Source organism: Chrysemys picta, chromosome 25 (genome assembly GCF_011386835.1).
Source record: "Chrysemys picta bellii isolate R12L10 chromosome 25, ASM1138683v2, whole genome shotgun sequence".
Classification (NCBI taxonomy): Eukaryota; Metazoa; Chordata; order Testudines; family Emydidae; genus Chrysemys; species Chrysemys picta.
Window position 1 is genome coordinate 14,538,024 of NC_088815.1, and position 18,648 is coordinate 14,556,671.

Sequence of the window (18,648 nt, forward strand, 5' to 3'; positions counted from 1 at the left end):
AGAAACCATGTGCAAATGGAAACCCCTATGGTGGGACCCCCATGGTACCATGCTTGATGCCCTTGGAATCTTTGTGTGTTCTAAGCTGGATCTTAGAGCTTGCAATAAATGCTATTGTTGCCCCTCTGCCGAGTCATATTCTTGCAGGTCAGTTTCCACTGGAGGAGGAATAAGTGAAGTAGAGTCTCTGTATTTTCCTAGTGTAATTATTTACGTCATATACACCCGTCCTGGAACAGAGTGGCCACAAATGGTACACAGCCACTCCCCTCTGTCTGAACTTTTGCTCAAATGTAAAGTCCTACATGTAGGAGCAAAGAATGCAGGCCATACTCGGAGCACAGGGGACTATCCTGGGCGGCTTTGTGGGTCACGGTGGATAATCATCGGAACATGAGCTCCCAGTGCAACCCTGGGATGTATAAAAAGAAGACTCTCAAGTAGGAGTAGAAAAGTTAGTTTGCTTCTGGATTTGGCACTGATGCGATCACTACTGGAACACTTTGTGAAGTTCTGGTGTCCACAATTCATGAAGGATGTTAATAAATTGGAGAGGGTTCAGAGATGAGCCACAAGAATAATTAGAAAACTTGCCTTGTAGTGATAGACTCCAGGAGCTCAATCTATTTAGCTTAACAGAGAGAAGGCAAAGAAGCAACTTATCAGTTTACAACAGAGGTAGGCAACCTATGGCACGCGTGCCGAAGGCGGCACGCGAGCTGATTTTCAGTGGCACTCACACTGCCCGGGTCCTGGCCACCGGTCCGGGGGGCTCTGCATTTTAATTTAATTTTAAATGAAGCTTCTTAAACATTTTAAAAACCGTATTTACTTTCCATACAACAATAGTTTAGTTATATATTATAGACTTCTAGAATGAGACCTTCTAAAAACGTTAAAATGTATTACCAGCACGCGAAACCTTAACTTAGAGTGAATAAATGAAGCCTCGGCACACCACTTCGGAAAGGTTGCCGACCCTGGTCTACAAGTACCTCCATGGGGAGCCCAGATTCGATAACACAGGGCTCTTCAGTCTAGCAGACAAAGGTCTAACCAGCTCCAATGGCTGGAAGTTGAACCTAGAGAAATTCAGACTAGAAACGAGGCACAATTGTTTTTAAACACTGACAGAACAATTTACCAAGGGTCGTGGTGGATTCTCCAGCACTGGACATCTGAAAATCAAGACTGGATATTCTTCTCAAAGACGCGCGCTGAGTTCAAACAGGAGTTAATTCAGGGCGGTCTCTGGCCTGTACTACGCAGGAGGTCAGACAAGATGAGCACAGGGGTCCATGTGGCCATAGAATCTATGAACTCTCAGCCCAAACATCAGGGAACTGGTTCCCGGGGAGCAACTCTGCCCCAGGAACTGACTAGCTCTGCTCCCCCGCTGCTTGCTACAGCGCCCCAAAGCATCACCAAACTACCAACAACACAGCATGGCTTCAAGGACACTGCTCGCTCACGAAGCAAAATATCTGGAGATGGTAACGGCACCTCCTGGTATGACGATATTGACCTGGTGCCTCTCAGCCCAACTACCAGATCAAGGGACTTGGGAAAAACTGGGGAAGAAATTTCCCTCCCAGTTTATACAGCAGAGCACAGTCCACATCAGGATGGCCCGGAACTGTTTCAGGCAGATTCCAGTTAATCCTGGGTCTGCCGCATACCCCGACGCTGCTTTACCACTGACTCTTAGTGAATTCATTCCAGGCTGCCGGCAGCCTGGAGGAGATCCCCCCACGTTGGCACAAGATCCAGTAGCACATGGAACTTGGTAGCTGGTCCAGGCTCCCCATTGAGGCTTTCCCCACGTGGCTGGATCTATCCGCAATGCTCAGCTCCACTCTGCCTCCAGGCGTAGCCTCACCCGAGTCAAAGCCTTGGCAGACTTTCCCACCCCCTTGGTAGGAGGACCCCATAACCCGGCAGGTCGGCTTGCTCCCCATTCCCTTCCCCAGTGACCCTCCAGCACGGGCTTTGATCGTCTGGCATCAGCGAAACCCAGCTTGGAGGGAGAGGGCCTGGCTTGGCATTGAGCCCGCAGCCTCATTGCTCACCGGGCCGGCCATACCTGCAGCAATTCCCGAAACCACCGGGAAAGAGCCAAGTGTCTCGCTGCTGCCCAGACTGTTAGCAGAGACGCTGCTTGGCAAGCTGCGGATGGCAATTAGGGCACCAGGACTCAGCCTCGTCAGAATTAACAACACGCACACAATGGTGCTCCCCAGCCTGTGCGGTGATTGATTTCCCCTCTGGCCAGCTGGACCCAATTAGCGCGCAAGAGCAACAGCAAAATGATCTGCGGAGACACCTCCTCGCGCTGCCCTGTGAGTAACACCCTAACCTCCAGCGGCAGGCAGCCAGCCACCACTACCACCGGCCCTGCCTGGTGAGCCCGGGTCACTAGCTCGGGGAAGGTTTCAGAGTAGCAGCCGTGTTAGTCTGTACTCCTGTTCTTTTAGCTTGGGTAACTCGCGAGATCTCCCCTCTAGACAGCGCCTCTCCTGCCGCACGACGGCTAACCTGGCGCTAGGGCACGGCAGCTGTTTAAGGCCGTGCTGCAGGGCAGGATGGGAAGTGATGAGTGATGTGGGACGCGGCTAACACCACGGGGAGGCAGAATGGAGCTGGAATGGAACCAGGACACCAAGGTTAATACCCTGCCCCTTATGCCAAACACCACATGGGGTCTTTAGTCCCTGCATGCAGCCTGGAGGTTAGTTGGACTTCACCTCCAAAGGGCAGAGTGGGCCCACTGCCTCACCCTGATACATAAGAACGGCCATAGAGGGTCAGACCAATGGTCCATCTAGCCCAGTAGCCTGTCTTCCGACAGTGGCCGGTGCCAGGTGCCCCAGAGGGAATGGACAGAACAGGGCAATTTATCGAGTGATCCATCCCCTGCCGTTCAGTCCCAGCGTCTGGCAGCCAGTTACGAACCCAGTGGGAGCAGCTCCATGTTGTGAATCCCCAGCGTTGTCTATTGCCACGGTTCTTTGGTGATCCCCTCCCGATCCCCCAGCCCAAGTTAACCCTGTGTCGCTCGTGAGAGCGGACAGAGCGCGGCGGGGCTGACACATGGCTCTCCAGCCAGCCTACGGGAGTACAGGGCGGGAGAAAGCTCCTTCCCCCCTCCCCGAGGCTCCAAGGCTGCGATTATCTCTGCCCCCTCCAGCCACACGCACTAGGGCCTTGGATTCTTTATCTCGGCAGAACAGGCCGCCCTGAAGGCAAACGGCTCCCGTTGGACTCAAGCGCCCAGACCCAGCGACAAATTCATGACTGGCTCCCGGGAGGGGCAGGGAGGAGCTGGGAGCCCTGTGGTGGGTGCGTGGATGTCATTTCGCAGCCAGCTGTGACAAACACCCCATTCTAAGGGGTGAGGTGGGCTGTGCTGTCTGAGATATCAGCAAGGCCCCCAGGGGAAGAGCATAAAAGGACCTGGCTATTCCCCCCCTAGGCACCCCTGTGCCACTCCCCAGCTGGCACTTGGAGGCGGACGTTGCTAATTAAACCCATCCCTCCAAGGCTGAAGCTCCAGGGTTCACACACCCCGCCCCCAGCATTAAGCTTCCCCATAAGAGCCCCCTCCACGGGCTGCGGGCTGATGGAGCTACCCAGGGCCGAAAGGTATCACTGGCAGAGCGAGCGCAATGCGGAGAGCACCAGAAATACAGAGACGAGAAATCAGCAAGCTCAGAGCACCCATGGACTGCCCTGCTCCCTGCATCCCCCGCCCCGGGGTCACCGGGCCGCGTGTGGCTAGATTCCCGTCAGCAGGCCTTAGGGCGTACCCAAGTGCCCCCGGTCATAATTACCGGGCTGGAATCTCTCCAGGACAACCTGCTGTCTCAGTTGAATTCTAGAGTCAGTAGCCACCTCCTTTAGCTAAACACTGTTTAGAAAGGGCCCTGATTGCTGTGAGCTTTCGGGGATCTGTAACGTCCTCTCTCTCTCTTCATAACACCCCCGCCCCCCCAGCAGCTTTGGGTTTCTCTCTGTACCGTTCTCTCTCTGCCCCGCTCTGTCACGCAGTCCTGTAGCTTAGCTCCTGTAGGGGCCCTTGAAAACACTGGAGTGCGACGTGGGGTTTCTTAGACTAGCGCACAGGAACTGCCACGCTGGACATCCAACCCAGTACCCCCCCTCCGACAGAGGGCAGCGTCACATGCTGCAGATGGTCTGCAATGGGCAGCACTAGGATAAAATTCCCCCGGGGAGGTTCTCTCCTGACCCCCATTAATTCGGGATCAGCTGATGCCCCAGAGCCAGGAAGATGTTCCATCCCTTCCACACTTGGAGAAAGATTTTTCCCTCAGCTGAAGCCACACGGTTTGAGGCTTTTATTTTTGCCCCATAACTTCCTAATCTCCATTTTCGACAATGGTCTGGCTGTAGAGGGAAGCAGCATGAATTAATGGTGAGCACAAGAATCAGGACTCCTGGGTTCTATTCCAAGCTCTGTTGCCAACTCTCTAAGTAGCCTTAAGCAGGGCACTTCCCCTTCCTGTGCATCAGTTTCCTACTCTGTCGAGTGGTAGCAGGCATGGGGAGGGGAGAGGCTGCAGATCAGTTTCCTGTTGAGGAGAAATCAGTGATACGGAATCTGGGTAGTTTCCAAGAGTAATTGTTTATTTACCCTATACTTGCCAGTCCTGGAACAGAGGTGGCCACAAACAGCATGCAGTCAATCCCCTTTGTCAGGACTCTCAGCCCAAACATCAATGCCTGGCTGCTTGGGAGCAACTCCACCCTCAGAAATTACTCTAGTTACAAAGTATCAGAGGGGTAGCCGTGTTAGTCTGAATCTGTAAAAAGCAACAGAGGGTCCTGTGGCACCTTTGAGACTAACAGAAGTACTGGGAGCATAAGTGAGCATAAGTCTTGCATCTGAAGAAGTGAGGTTCTGACCCACGAAAGCTTATGCTCCCAATACTTCTGTTAGTCTCAAAGGTGCCACAGGACCCTCTGTTGCTTTCTAGTTACAAAGGTTACAGCAGGGAACAAACTCCTGCTGTTTGCAACAGCTCCCCCCAAAGCTTGTGCATAACAAAACTAAAAACAATGCTGTGTTTCCTCAAGGATGGTACACAGCTCACAGACTGAGACAAAGAACTTGTGAGGCGACGTGGAATGGCGCCACCTGGTGACCACCCACCATAACATGAATACTCTGCAGTTCACGTTTTTCCACCAGCCCTGCACAGCCTTGGCATTTTCAGATTCCGCATTTCCCCCAGCTACTTTGAGAGCTGTGTTCCTCTCCCCTAGAGAATCACCCTGCCCTACACTTCTTGGTTCCTCTTCCCATGCATGGCTGTGCAGTGAGTTATACACTGCCCCACCCTTCCTCCTTGCACACCTGTTCTACCACCCTCTGTGTGCCCCCCTCCCAGCCTTCCTGCTCCCTGGCCTCTCTTTCTGTTCTGCAGTTGTTCATCAAGAAGGGATATCCGCGAGGAGCAATCTGAGCTCTGTGGCTGGGGAGGAGGGGCTTGGAGTGGCTGCATAAATTGCTTTAAAACAGAAGGGAGAAGAAATAAGCAAGCCAGGCTGCGCTCCCCTTCAGGGATAAAAACCCGGCGTCAATACATCTAATTATGTAAAGCCATAAACTGCTTTTATCCCCTTCATAAATGACCGGGTAGTGAGTTGAATCACTTGTTGAGGGCATTTGCTGAAGCAGTTTATCCCTCTGGAGAGGGGCTGATTTATAGACTGAATGAGAGGACTAAAGGGATCGCAGGGAGCGTGTGCGAAGCAGACACTCCCAGACAACCATTGTTATTAAAATCTTATGAATGTATTATTTCTATTGTGGTAACACCTAGGAGCCTCAGACACGCACCAGGAGCCCATTGTGCAAGGCGCGGTACTTTATTATTAAGCTTTTATTGCTGGGGATAAAATCATAGAATATCAGGGTTGGAAGGGTCCTCAGGAGGTCATCTAGTCCAACCCCCTGCTAAAAGCAGGACCAATCCCCAACTAAATCATCCCAGCCAGGGCTTTGTCAAGCCAGGCCTTAAAAACCTCTAAGGATGGAGATTCCACCACCTCCCTAGGGAACCCATTCCAGTGCTTCACCACCCTCCTAGTGAAAAAGTGTTTCCTAATGTCCAACCTGGACCTCTCCCACTGCAACTTGAGACCATTGCTCCTTGTTCTGTCATCTGCCACGACTGAGAACAGCCGAGCTCCATCCTCTTTGGAACCCCCTTCCGGTAGTTGAAAGCAGCTATCAAATCCCCCCTCATTCTTCTCTTCTGCAGACTAAATAACCCCAGTTCCCTCAGTCTCTCCTCGTAAGTCATGTGCCCCAGCCCCCTAATCATTTTCGTTGCCCTCCGCTGGACTCTGTCCAATTTGTCCACATTCCTTCTGTAGTGGGGGGACCAAAACTGGATGCAATACTCCAGGTGCAGCCTCACCAGTGTCGAATAGAGGGGAATAATCACTTCCCTCGATCTGCTGGCAATGCCCCTACTTATACGGCCCAAAATGCCATTGGCCTTCTTGGCAACCAGGGCACACTGCTGACAGGATCTGACAGGCTGAGAGCAGTTGGGTTCAGCTTGGGAATCTCTGACACCCACATGACTCCAGCATGTCCTATTCTGCTCAGGACACTTTCCTGGGGGTCCCCTCTGATCCACAGCTCCCCGGGACTGAGCACTGCGATGTCCGCTCCTGCCTTCCACAGGAGGTGGATCCGACAGCATCTCCTTGGAGTCCCGTGCTCCTGCGTGCTCTGGCTCAGGACGGATGCGTGCGTAGGAGAAGGGTGAGCTGAGTCATCTGAGCACAGGCCTGGGAGCTGGGAACTCCTGCGTTCTAATCCCACTACTGACACCAAGCTTCAACCTTGGGCAAGGCATGTGTGACTCTGTAAACCGGGGATGAGATAATTAATTTCTGTGCTGTACTTTATGGGCCATGGAATAACAGCCAGCCCCACAAAGTCACCGGGCCACCACATGAGGAGGTGCCAAATTCCTGCCAGCATAAGCAGGCACCAGGCCATTGCCTGGGCTAGAATCGTACCCCCTTTTGCCAGCCAGAAGTCTGCTCCTGCCTGCGTACAGGGCGCCAGGCAGGAAAGTCATTCCCAGCCCACCTCCAGCCCTCACAGTGATAAACTCCTCACCCAGCTAATCTGCCACCAGGCAGCACAAGCGTGGGGCTCCGGGGCTGTAACGCTCTAATTCTCCTCCTGGTGAAATGGCTCTCACGAACGCCCAGGCTAACATGCTCGGCTCTCCTGACAACTCTGACGCAGGAGACGTCTGGTAATAATTAATGCTCCTCATTACGGCCGTTCTCTACGTAGCTTAATACCCAGTGACCCTGCTTTGCAATCCTATTAATGCTCTGTCCCTCTCATGACATCGCTCTGCTCTCTGCACCAGGGAGTGTGTGGATGGGTTTTCACAGTGCAGGCCACGCGGAAGGCAGGGTGAGGGGGCCATGTTTTATTCATATTTCATTTCAGTCTCTTCCTACGCTCCTGTTCTGGCACCTGAGAGAGGTGCTCTGGGAGCCTAGGGGGCTGGAACACGGAGCCTTTCACCTCTGGGTCACAGGTTCGAATCCAGCCCCATGCTAAGGGCTCGCTCCTGGCCTGGGGGGTGGAATGAGTTTGATGGGTCTCAGCCCTGTGATCCTGAGCAACCCTGTGATAACAAAGCAGACTGAAAAGCCAGAGGACCTGGTTTGGGGAGTGGGGAGCTGGGAAGATGCCCTAGGTGCAAAGCCCCCGCTGCCAGAGAATGCACAGCCGGCCTCAGCGTGTAGGGAATGTGCATGCTGAGCCGAGCTCCACAGCAAGGCCCATGCTTTGGACTCACCCCACGGTCCCCACTCGTCCAGGCTGGGCCCCACCCTCACTGCTGCTTCCTCCGGGATGTTTGGAAGCTCAGACTTTATCTTTCTACGCACCCGGTTAGAACTCCCCACAGGCCCCTCACCATCTCCTCTGGCCTCGGGCACTGCCCCCTCCTCGCTGGCGGGAGGCTTCCCAGCTGACTCCAGTCAGAAGGGCTAGGGGAGCAGTTGTGTGCACCAGGAGCTCCTGGGGTCCTTGCACTAGGCACACGAGGGTGCACCATGGTGCACGTGGACCCTGCATCTCCCCTGCCTTGGGTGAAGTCACGGCTGTGTCCAGTCAGCTGTGCCAAACCTCTCTGCTTTTGGACACTGCAGTCGCCAGACCTCCTGGGACAAATCCATGCCGGTGCAGCTCGGCGGCAGGCGGCTCTGAGCCGGCTCCCGGCAGCAGGCAAAGATCTCCCTGTCAGGGCAGGTGGAGCCCCCCGGCCTGGCAGAGCCATCAGGCAAGGCCCACGTGGCTGGGCAATGAGACGGGTCTTAGGGAACGGCAGCGCCCCTCTGTGGACTGCTGGGAAAGGAGATGCTGGAGGGGAGAGGAGCATGTGGGTGCCTGGGCCTGGAGTGACGTTAATGACATGGGGGGAGGGGGGAAGTACCCCTTGAAACTCCTGCATTTCAGCCACTGCATCCTCCCCCGCTAGTCAGCAAGGAGCAGAGCCGGCGTCTCCACGCTGGGCCTGCCGCTGTTACCGGTTATTTAGTGTCTAATTCTGCAACTTGGATACTAAAGCTGAGTCTGGTTTTATTGTCCCCAGCACGAGCCCTGCCAGAAGCCAGCGATTGTTCTGATTGTTCATTACGAACCATTGCTGCCTGTTAACGCTAGTTAATGCATTGTTATTGGCTAATTATCACGGGCGATTTGTTACTGGTCATTAGCAGTTTATTCTTTGCTATTTTTTATCAGGGATCGTTAATACTGATTCTCTCCCGAAGTCCTCTCCGTGCAGGGCCTTGGGAAGGTGGTTGTTTGAGAAGTTACTGCGCGAAAGGGGCTGGTGGTTGAGGCTGTGGGGAGCAGAGAGGGTCTCACCCCCAGGAAAGGGAGGGAGGGCAGGGTGCGGTTCCCAGCGCCCCCGGCCTCACGTTCTGTGGCTTACTAGGCAAACTCCTGCTTCCGGGGGGAGCTGTAAATGTAGAAGCACATCACACCCTTGGCCTCCCAGGGGGTGCACTCATTGGAGGGGCAGAGTGGCCTTATCAACTGAGGCAGAGTTTGAGGATGTCATCCGGGGAGTTCTCCACAGAGCCCAGCCGGGCCACAAGTCACGCCCCCAGGAAGTTCCCTCAGTCAAAGGAGGGGCTGGGGAGGCCCATTGCTCTGGGAATCGGAGAGTCGCAGAGCCGGCAGGGAGGATGTGCCCACTGGGAACTGTAGGGAAAAGGCGGAACCCTTTGCTGTGGCGCAGTCCCCAGAGGACGGGGACCCGGGGCAAAAGTCTGCAGAGGGCTGGCCAATGCTAGATGTATTTCTATGCTGGGCACACAACCCCAGAGGACGGGGACCCAGGGGAAAAGTCTGCAGAGGGCTGGCCGATGCTAGATGTGTTTCTATGCTGGGCGCACAACCCCAGAGGACGGGGACCCGGGGGAAAAGTCTGCAGAGGGCTGGCCGATGCTAGATGTGTTTCTATGCTGGGCGCACAAGCGGGTGCGCTCAGAACTAGAGAGCCCCCGTTTGTGCACATCCCTTGGGGAGACACTTTCCACAGGCTGCCGAGTGGGTCGCGGTCAGTCACCGAGGGGCTTCCCCTGGAAAACACAACGCACTTCTGGCAGTATAGTGAATATACAAGCTCTGCAGAGCTGGTGTTTGAGCCAGGGGGGAACAGCAGAGTGACCACAGGCTGCAGGCGGCTTTAGGAAGAGCCAGAGCTGCTGGGCTGAAGCTGAATAAAGGAAAACGTAAAGTCCGTGTAAGAGACGTTAGCCCAGCAGAGGGGACGGGCCGAGGCCATTCCCAGCACACTTGCCCCAGGCCTGAGGCTCGATGACGGACAATAAGCACCAAGGAGGGGACTGGCTGGCACAGGCCACTTTCAGCAGCATGGTCCCAACAGGAGACAAGCGGCTTCTGCGTCCCAGCCGCTAACGAAACCCGAGTGCCAATGTGCTCAGATAGAGAAGGCGGCTTTGGCCTGAGTCCCTGGGCATAAAAAGTGTCATGACTCTATTGCCGGGAGGCCAGCGCTAGCTGAAACTGACCGTAAACCGCTTACAGCGATTGCCAAGGGGGGCTGGCAAACGCCCCCGGGCTCCCCTGAGAAGACAGAGATCACTTGTTCAGCTCCAGTGGTAGGATTTGCACGTTGAATACAAACCCGGGAGAGAGCTGGTGATTACGGAGGCTTTTGTCAAAAGGGCTCTGCAGCCGAGTCCAAAGCTAGACGCTGTACATGTCGATCTGATTAAAAACCGCCTCTCCAGCCTCCGACAAACACTGAGCTGCGCTGGCCAGATCCTGCTCGGGAGGAGCGATGGCTGGTATTCACACGGCGCGGCTGGGCCAGCATATTCCCAGCCCCTAGCGGAACGCCCCACCTGTACTGGAGGCAGCTCGGCCCGAATTGCAAAGGGAGCAACGCAGGCTGGCGGCTTGGGGAGCCCAGAACAGCTGCTCTGAGGGAGTCCCGGGAACTCCAAGGATTCATCTCAGGGCAGTAGAAGTAGGGTGAGCTCCAGCCTGGGATGGTTTTTTGGTGTGGGGGGAGGGAGAGGTCAGAAAAGGGGAAAAAACAGCGAGCGAGAGCAGACGGCGGCTCCCGCCCTCCCCCTGAAGCGCTGCTGCGAGCAGGTGAAACAGGCAGTGGCAGAAACGGCTGGAGGCGTCAGAGGGAGGCTGCCCAGTGCTGGGGGGCAGAGAGGCCGGTCGCCAGCAAGGCCGCAGCCGGCACCAGAAAAGAAGGGCAGCAAGTGGGTAGGGCCGAGTTGTGTCGTCATCGGGGCTCCAGGAACAGAGCTGAGAGGGAGAAAGTCCAGTTCAGGACGGCGAGGAAAGACCGAGCTGGGGGAACAGCAGGGCTAGCCACAAAAGCCAGTAAGAGCCAAGGCAGAGGTGGAACAGGAAAAGAAGGAAAGTTAAAGGAAGAGGAGTGCAGATAAACAAGAGCCAAACTCACTGAAGAGTCTCTAAGAAATCGTTAGCCAAACCTTGTGAACAAATGGCGAGAAAAGTCAAGCAAGAAGGAAATGGGAAGGAAATAAGCTGGAATGGAAGAGAAACTGTAATGAAAGGGAAATCGACTTAGGAAAGGAGGCGGGAGTGAGCTGGAGTGACGATAAGGACACAGGAAGGACTGTGACACAGAACTTCTGGAGGGCGTCCGAAGGTATCCAAAGGGCAGTGCCAGGAACAGAGAAATTCTCCGAGAGCAAAGGGACCGTAAGCCAGTCAAGAAGCCAAGACATGGCATCAAGGAACAGCTGTCTTCACTCCCGAAGCTGGAACTCCAAAGCGAGAACTAACCAGCCTAGCAACTCTTCCTCCAGACTCTGGGCGTGCAGGGGCTGAACGCCGAGGAACTGAAAAGGGAGCAGACACCGGTGGGGTTTATCTTCTAGGGCTCGGTATTTTCTAATTCCAAACTCTGTCATTCCATAAATGTTCATTGTTACCTATAAAGTGAGTTGAATTAAGATACTAGCAGATAATAGACGCTAGATACGAGTAAAGCTGATAGCAGTTAATATACAATAGAGCAGAGTGAGAGTTTGCAGTAATTTATGGGGTAAACCTAAATAGCAGTTCCTGCTAAAACAACGAATTTTGATTTAGTTGGGATTATTCCCCATGTAACTGACTTATACTGTACCCCAACTGGTTGAGAGAACAGGATTTGGCCTCTTAGATTTCCTCTGCCTCCCCTCACTGCTCTGATTCCGAACAGCCCTCCACCGGGCTGGTTATGTTCTCACCAACCCGGGGAGGCGCTCTCTGGAGGAGCTGGGATTTTCTTTCAAAGCAGCAGGATGGGGATTCCTGAATTGTTGCAGACGAAGATGCTAAAGGACACAGGAAGGTCATTTAGACGTAGAAAAATCTAAGCGGAGGGCCAGAGATGATTTTATCCTGGCCTCAGACGAACAGCAACATTCAGGAAGCTGTTGGAGCTTTTTTGCCTAGACTGAAAAGTATTGGAAAAGCCAAGAAAAAGAGCCCCTGTTGGTGGCACAGGGCAAACTGCCCCCCCGGAGCCACGTAGGCATAGATTGATTAATGCTGGCTGGGGAAAAAACCCTGCACTCATCCCAGACAATTATTCTCACTTCCCTGAGATCGCCTTACTAGAAGATACTCCTGCTAACCATGGGACTGAGCGTATCAAACCTATTTTTGCTAGACGCGGTGTGTATCACATCGTGCTGTCTAGTGGTGGGCCGCAGTGCAGTGGGCATGAGTTTAAGCAGTTTGCAGTGAAGTTTGGGTTTAGACAGGTAACCCCTAGTCCACGTTATCTTCAATCCACTGGGCTGGTTGAAAATGGTGTCAGAATAATAGCGCGTCTAGTGAAAAAGGCGGATCCCTACTTAGCACTGCTGCCGTGAAGCCGGGGTTATCACCTGCTGACGTTCTGTTCAACAGGAAACTGACACCCGGCGCGCCGGCACTGTTAGAAACCGATGTCAGGCCTCACAGGGGACTTGCAGACGTCTACAGAGACAGACAAGGCAAACCAAAAATCTGGGGTCGCTGGGCGTCTGTGACGGGAAACAATGGTGCTCAGCAGCAGGGGTGTCACCAACAGGTGGCGCTGGCGTCCGATGAGGATGTACCCCCAGACAGAGACATTCTCCAGGGGAATGGGCCGCACCTTCTCCAAATCCCAGAACGGGGGGAGATGAGGGGCACTCAGACAGGCACCAACCACGGCAGGGTGAGACGATGGAGCCCTAGGCCATGGCACTACCAGGAGAAGTGGGACCGGCCACGTCCTGCCAGCAGCGGTGATGTTGTTCCAGGCAGCCCACAGGCCGAGACAGCCACCCTGGGCGCTCCAGACACTCGCTGAAGATCGTTGGCAGGGTTCGCCGCTGGGCTGGCTGTGAGCACGTGCACACGTGCGTTAGGGTCATGTTGGTTTAAGTTTTGGCTGGGGAGGGAAGGTGCAGTACTGGGGACTGTGCCGCTAAGGACTGAGCTTCCCAGAGAGAGGCTAGGCAGGGTGCTGGGACACTTTGTTTGTGCTGCACCTGCAGCTAGAACCCACCCGAACGCCAACAGGGGACGCAGGCCCCCGCACTCCAACAGGCGGAGGGATACAGGACCTGCCCACGCTCCCACAGACGGAGGGATACAGGCCCTGCCCATGCTCCCACAGACGGAGGGATACAGGCCCTGCCCACGCTCCCACAAGCGGAGGGATACAGGCCCTGCCCACACTCCAACAGGCGGAGGGATACTGGGCTCCTCAGTGGGCAAAGGGAAACAGGCCCCCATCCCATGACGGGATACGGGACTCTACAATGGACAGAGGGAGATGAGCCCCCAGGATGGGTGCGGGGTTAGGGGCCCAGCAATGGGTTGAGTGACGTGGTGGGTCATGGGTCACACGTTACAGGGGGAGGGTGACTAGGTGCTTACCTAGGGCATTGGTGGTGAGCATTAGCGCCTGGCTGGGTCTGATAGGGTCCGCGTGCTGCCAGGATAGCCATGCGCTCTCTGCCAGGCACATGCCCTCTGCAGCGAGGCCAAAGAGTTTTACAGTGTCATTGTCCCTGTTTTACAGATGGGGAAACTGAGGCACTGAGGAGGGCAGTGACTAGCCCAAGGTCACACAGAAAGTCGGTGGCAGGGCTGGGAATAGAACCGGGAGTCCTGACTCCCAGGCCAGGCTGCCTCCCGCTCCCAGGGACTAGATCTGTGACCGAGGAGGCTCCGGAGCTGGTGGGTACAACACGGAGTCGTTCACCTCAGGGCACCGGGTCTTCTGCAGCCGGGCAGTGGCTACCTGGGGCCTGACGCGTTGGCCTCTTTGGTGCAAGCTTTTACATCTCAGCGGGGTCCTGTCAGGGGTCTCAGCTCCCCCCCCCCTCAAAACACACCCAATTAGCAGTAACCACCAGAGAGACCAAGCCCCTCTCCCCTCCCCCATCCCACATACACACCCTGCCAGGTCAGGGCCGGGGCCATGTGTGGGCAGGGGTTATAGGGGAGGTTCCTTGGCAATGCGTGGGGGGGGTCATTCGGGGGCCCCACTCCACAGCACTCATTGCAGCTGGACAATAGCCCTCCCCCCATCCTCCTGCACGGCTGCTCCTGCCAGGGGGCTGCATTGCACTGGGTTGGGGGGGGGGCCTTCATGGAGCCAGACATCCGGCAAAGCTTCCCCCACTTCCCCAGAGGCCTCACTGGCTTCCTTGAGAGAGGATTTCCCAGCCCGCCCCCCCCCCGCCCCCTTTGGGGAAGGAGCCCCCCTCCCCATCTGCCATCCCCTTGGCATGCGCTCGCCCAGCCCGGCATCACTTACCCAGCCCCAAGACAGGGAGGAGGGACAGCCCGAGCAGGAGCCAGCAGCCGGCATCACCCATCCCATTTACCATCCTTAACCTGCAAGGAGAGAGAGATTTTTGAAGACAAATTCTCCCCCCTCCCCCCGAGCTTGTAAATCACCAGCGGGCACCGCGGCCCCCGTGACACCCAACCTCCCCGGTGAGTAATGGAGCGGTGCAAAATCATCTCCACGTAGGGAGCCGGCTTTCAACGGGGAGGATTTAATCCCACTCTTGGCGAGAAGACGCCCCTGGAGCTGGGTGCTGGGAGAGCAGCCTGTGCCCATGGGTGGGGTCAGACCGGAGGAGGGATCGAAAGCCATGGGCGAACAGCGCGCCCCGTGCAGGGACACAGGAACGGGCCACCCGCCAAATGAGACGGAGGAGCTGGTTCGTGCTCCCAAGGGAGGTTAGTCCCCCGCATGCCGCCGCTGTCTGTCTCTGCTCAGGAAGGGCTGGAGTCTGCAAGCTGGGATTGATGGGCATGGGCAGAGCTGTGTGTGTGGTGCCCAGGGCCGGGAGAGCCCAGCCAGCCCCTGGCCCAACGTTTGCCCCTTTCTCTTCCTGCTGCTTGGGTTGATTTCAGGGCCCCAAAGCTACCTCCTCACCCTCGCCCATTGGTGCCGCTCTAGAAACAAAAAAGGGTTAAATCTCAAGGTGCTTTGGACATTTCTTGTTCTCCCTGCTGGCCGGAGACCTGCAGCCCCAGCACAGAGCCCTACATGGAGGTGTCCATAAAAAGGACGTGGGGGGGGGGGCAGGCTCAGGGGATCTGGGTTCAAGTCCCAGCTCTGCCACAGCCTCCCCATGTGATCTTGGGCCAGTCCCTGCATCTCCCAGGGCCTCAGCTTTCCAGCTGTAAACAGGGGATAATGTTTCACTCTGCCTTGGCCGCGCCCGGCACAGCGATGGAATCCCTGGCCCTCTCCCTGGCTAACGGGTGGTGTGCTGAGGGGGGCAAGAGCTCACCACAAAGACGATGGGCCCCCTCTTTCCTCCATGTCGCTGGGGCTTTGCAATGCCTGATCTTCTGCATTACTGACCCACCAGGGCCGCAGGGCCAGATCCTGGCGTCCTGCCCTGATGGGCTCCCTCACTGAGCTCCTTGCTGGAGCGAGCATGGATTGCTGCAGCCCAGGGCCTGCCCCCAACACACACCCAGTCCCATGGCTTGTTTGCGGGCAGCTGGGGGCCTGTGGGTCAGGTCTGAGGGGATCAGCAGAGCCATGCCCAGCATCCGGCTGCCCTCTCCCCGCCTCCAGCTGGCGTGCTCCAGATCTCCTGTTCCTGGCCTCCTGCTAGGGCTGCGCGTGCCGCACAAAGACAGCAACGTTACTTGCTTAAAATCTCCCATTAATCTGTTTTACTGCAGCGCCAATTATTATTTTCTAAATCATTTGCTCTCCAATCTAGGAGAGGAAGTTCAGACAAATCATTCTCCCATCACAGCATGCGGGGACGCAACTGCCGGCTGCTTTTACAACCCCGTTTGGCCTCAATGCGCCTTGCTGCTCTTTGTTCAGGCTACAAAATGCAGCAATTTTAACCAGCCCGCAGTCCTCCTCCCGCCCACCCCCGCTGCTCCCCCACACAATGGCCAGCCGGGAGCAGGGGACCCAGCAAGGAGGCCAGGCCGTTCCAGGAGCAGAGACACTCAGACCTGGGCTTGTAACTGCCCCTTTTGGGGATTCTTGCCCCAGCTCTGCAGCAGCTGGTGCTGTCGGAGATGGGACGCTGGCTCGTGTAAACCCACTGAAATCAACAGTTGCTCTGGATTCACCCAGAGCAGGATGTGGTCCTGACGCTGGATTTACACCGGGGTCATCGAGATCGGACTCCAGCTGCAATTCCCCCCCCACCTCCGTTGGGGCTTCCCCTTCCCCTGAATGATGGAGATCCTCCATCGGATGGCTCTAGCTATTGGCATCGGTTACTGGGGGGCCTTCCAGCCCAGGGGTCCACTCTGCTGGAGAAGGAGCCAGCAGCCCACGTGAGCAACCAGCCCTTCTGCAGAGCCAGCCTGAGACCGGTGCAGCTGGAGAATCCAGCCAGGCGCTGCCCCCGGATTCACAGCCACAGAGAGAGAATTGCACCGAGGGGGCTGGTGAGACTCCATCATGCCCACGCGGGTAAGCTGGGCACCGTTTAGTGCCAGGTTATGGCAGAAGGGCAGGCTTCTGAGGTTAGGATAAAACACCCTGATGGATGGATCAGAGTCTAGACCCACGAACACCGGCACTGGTTACTCGGTTTGCGTTGCCTCCACCCCTCTCCCAGTGCAGCCTGTTTATCCTGGGGCTGGGCCGGCTCCCTGGCTGGCAGCGAAGGGCTGGGAGTGGTAATGGGCACGGCGTGGGGAGGGGGGATTTCGAAGCGTCCATGGGTCAGGGCAGAGCTTGCGGGTGCTCATGAGAGGTTCCCAGGGCGCTGCAGCGAGGTGCGGTTTGACACGGTGTTAGGTGTGAACGCACAGAGCCCCCAAAAGCCCCAATTTCTGGACATCTGCACAGACCCCACCCCCAAATATTCCTAACCGCCCAGACAGCAGCCCTGTGGAAGGGTTCTTGCACCCGGACTCACTAGGACACCATCTAGCCCCAGCCACGGCAGGAACCTCCCTGCCAGCTGGTCTCCGTGTCGGGGCTGAAATGAGCCAAGCCAGGCTGTTCCCGGGCCCCCGAGATCTCACCTTGTGGCCACATGCCCCATCCCCTGCAGAGCCCTTTGGGCCAAGCTAACCACTCCCTCCCCGGGCACGGCAGAATGAGCCTCCCAGCGCAGCTGGGCTTTGCAGCAATTCCACGGAGCAGAGATTGGGGATGGGGGGGTGGGCGTGTCCCACTGACACAGCAAATCTCCCCAAAGTGGGGGGCTGCCTGCCAACTCTGCCGCTGCCCCTCAATTCCGACCCACGGCCCCTGGCTATTCCAGCTGGAGCTCCTCCCTTCCAGGTCTGCCAATGCCCCTCAGTCCTAACCCACAGCTTCTCCCTCACACCTGTTCCAGTCCTGGGCTTGTGGGGGTCAGGTCAGGAAAAGCTGTCTGTCCAGCTGTGATCTCGCTGTGTTTCCGTCTGCCCCTGAGATGGGGAAACACGGGAGGAGACAAAGTCCAATAAATCAGCCCAACGTCTCCAAAGAAAAAGAGTTTGTGGAGAAACTTCACGGTTTAGTCAGTCCAAGGGCAGGTTTAAGAGGTGACTTGATCCCAGTCTGCCAGGGCCTCCCCGGGGAAGGGATTTCTGACAGGGGCTCTTCACTCCAGCTGACAGAGGCTGAACAAGATCCCAAGGCTAGAAGCTGAAACCAGACACATTCAGACTAGAAATAAGAAGCCAGGAGAATTAACCATCAGAACAACTGAGGCCGGGCTGCAGCGGGTTCTCCATCCCCTGGCCTCTTCACTCCAAGGCTGGACTGACACGCTCCAGCTTGGGCCAGAGTCCTGGAGGCAGGAATCGCTCGGGGAAGACTCTGCAGGAGCTGGGACCAGATGATCATCATGGGCCCTTGCTTCTGACTTTGGAATCCATGGTGCCAGCCCAAGGCCAGCAGGGCCTGTGTAACCAACCCAGCCAGGGCCCTGTTTGCTGCCCTGGGAGGTCTGTCTAGATGGGAAAGGAGGCTCCTGCACTAGGGAGCCAGGTGCCAGTCCCACGGGAGGGGAGGGCTGTTCAGCAAAGCTGGCTTCTGAGCTGGGCGCCAACCCCTGGCGTCTCCCGATCTCTGGCCAGCGGCTTCTCCCTCCTGCCCCTTTTGCCAGGCGGGCACGGTGAGGTTCACCAAGCCCCGGGGCAGAGCCGCCCCTTCTGCCTGTGGGCCGGGGGCTGCTCGCTCTCTGTGGACAGCGACACAGCCAGAGAGAAGGGGCTGGCTACTGATCGTGTCTCAGGCCAGCCCCTCTTGGCGCAGGCAAACCGAGCTGATGTTCTCCCCTGTCCGATGCAGGGGAAGCGCTGGGCTCAGCACGCGGTCACCTGATGTGAGGTGGGGCAGGGGGAACCTCTTGTGCCCAGCACCCAGGTCACAGGGACTGCTCCGTGGGGAGCTGGGGCTGTGGTGTGGCAGGTGCAACTGCTGCTCCATGGTTTTGGGGGGTGGGAGTCCCCCCCCAGCTCCAGCAGAGATCCTGGTGCATGGCCAGTCCCAGGATTCAGGTTGCAGGTCACAGACCTGACTGTGGAGGGCTCGTTGCTGTGTTACACCCAGGAGTTAGCCTCCTTCAGTAACCCCCCCAGTGCACCTTGGTCCTGCTCTG

At 56.5% G+C, this 18,648-nt stretch overlaps 1 protein-coding gene across 6 annotated transcripts in view; it reads right to left on the reverse strand.

The window, feature by feature from the left end:
- Window positions 1-18,648, reverse strand: part of NCAN (neurocan) — an 83,645-nt gene that overhangs the window by 44,178 nt on the left and 20,819 nt on the right. For all 6 annotated transcript variants that reach the window (XM_065578691.1, XM_065578695.1, XM_065578692.1 and 3 more), the window contains exon 2: window positions 14,370-14,449. In XM_065578691.1, coding sequence (XP_065434763.1) covers window positions 14,370-14,442 — 73 coding nt within the window. In that variant the 5' untranslated portion in view covers window positions 14,443-14,449. The remainder of the gene's footprint in view (window positions 1-14,369; window positions 14,450-18,648) is intronic.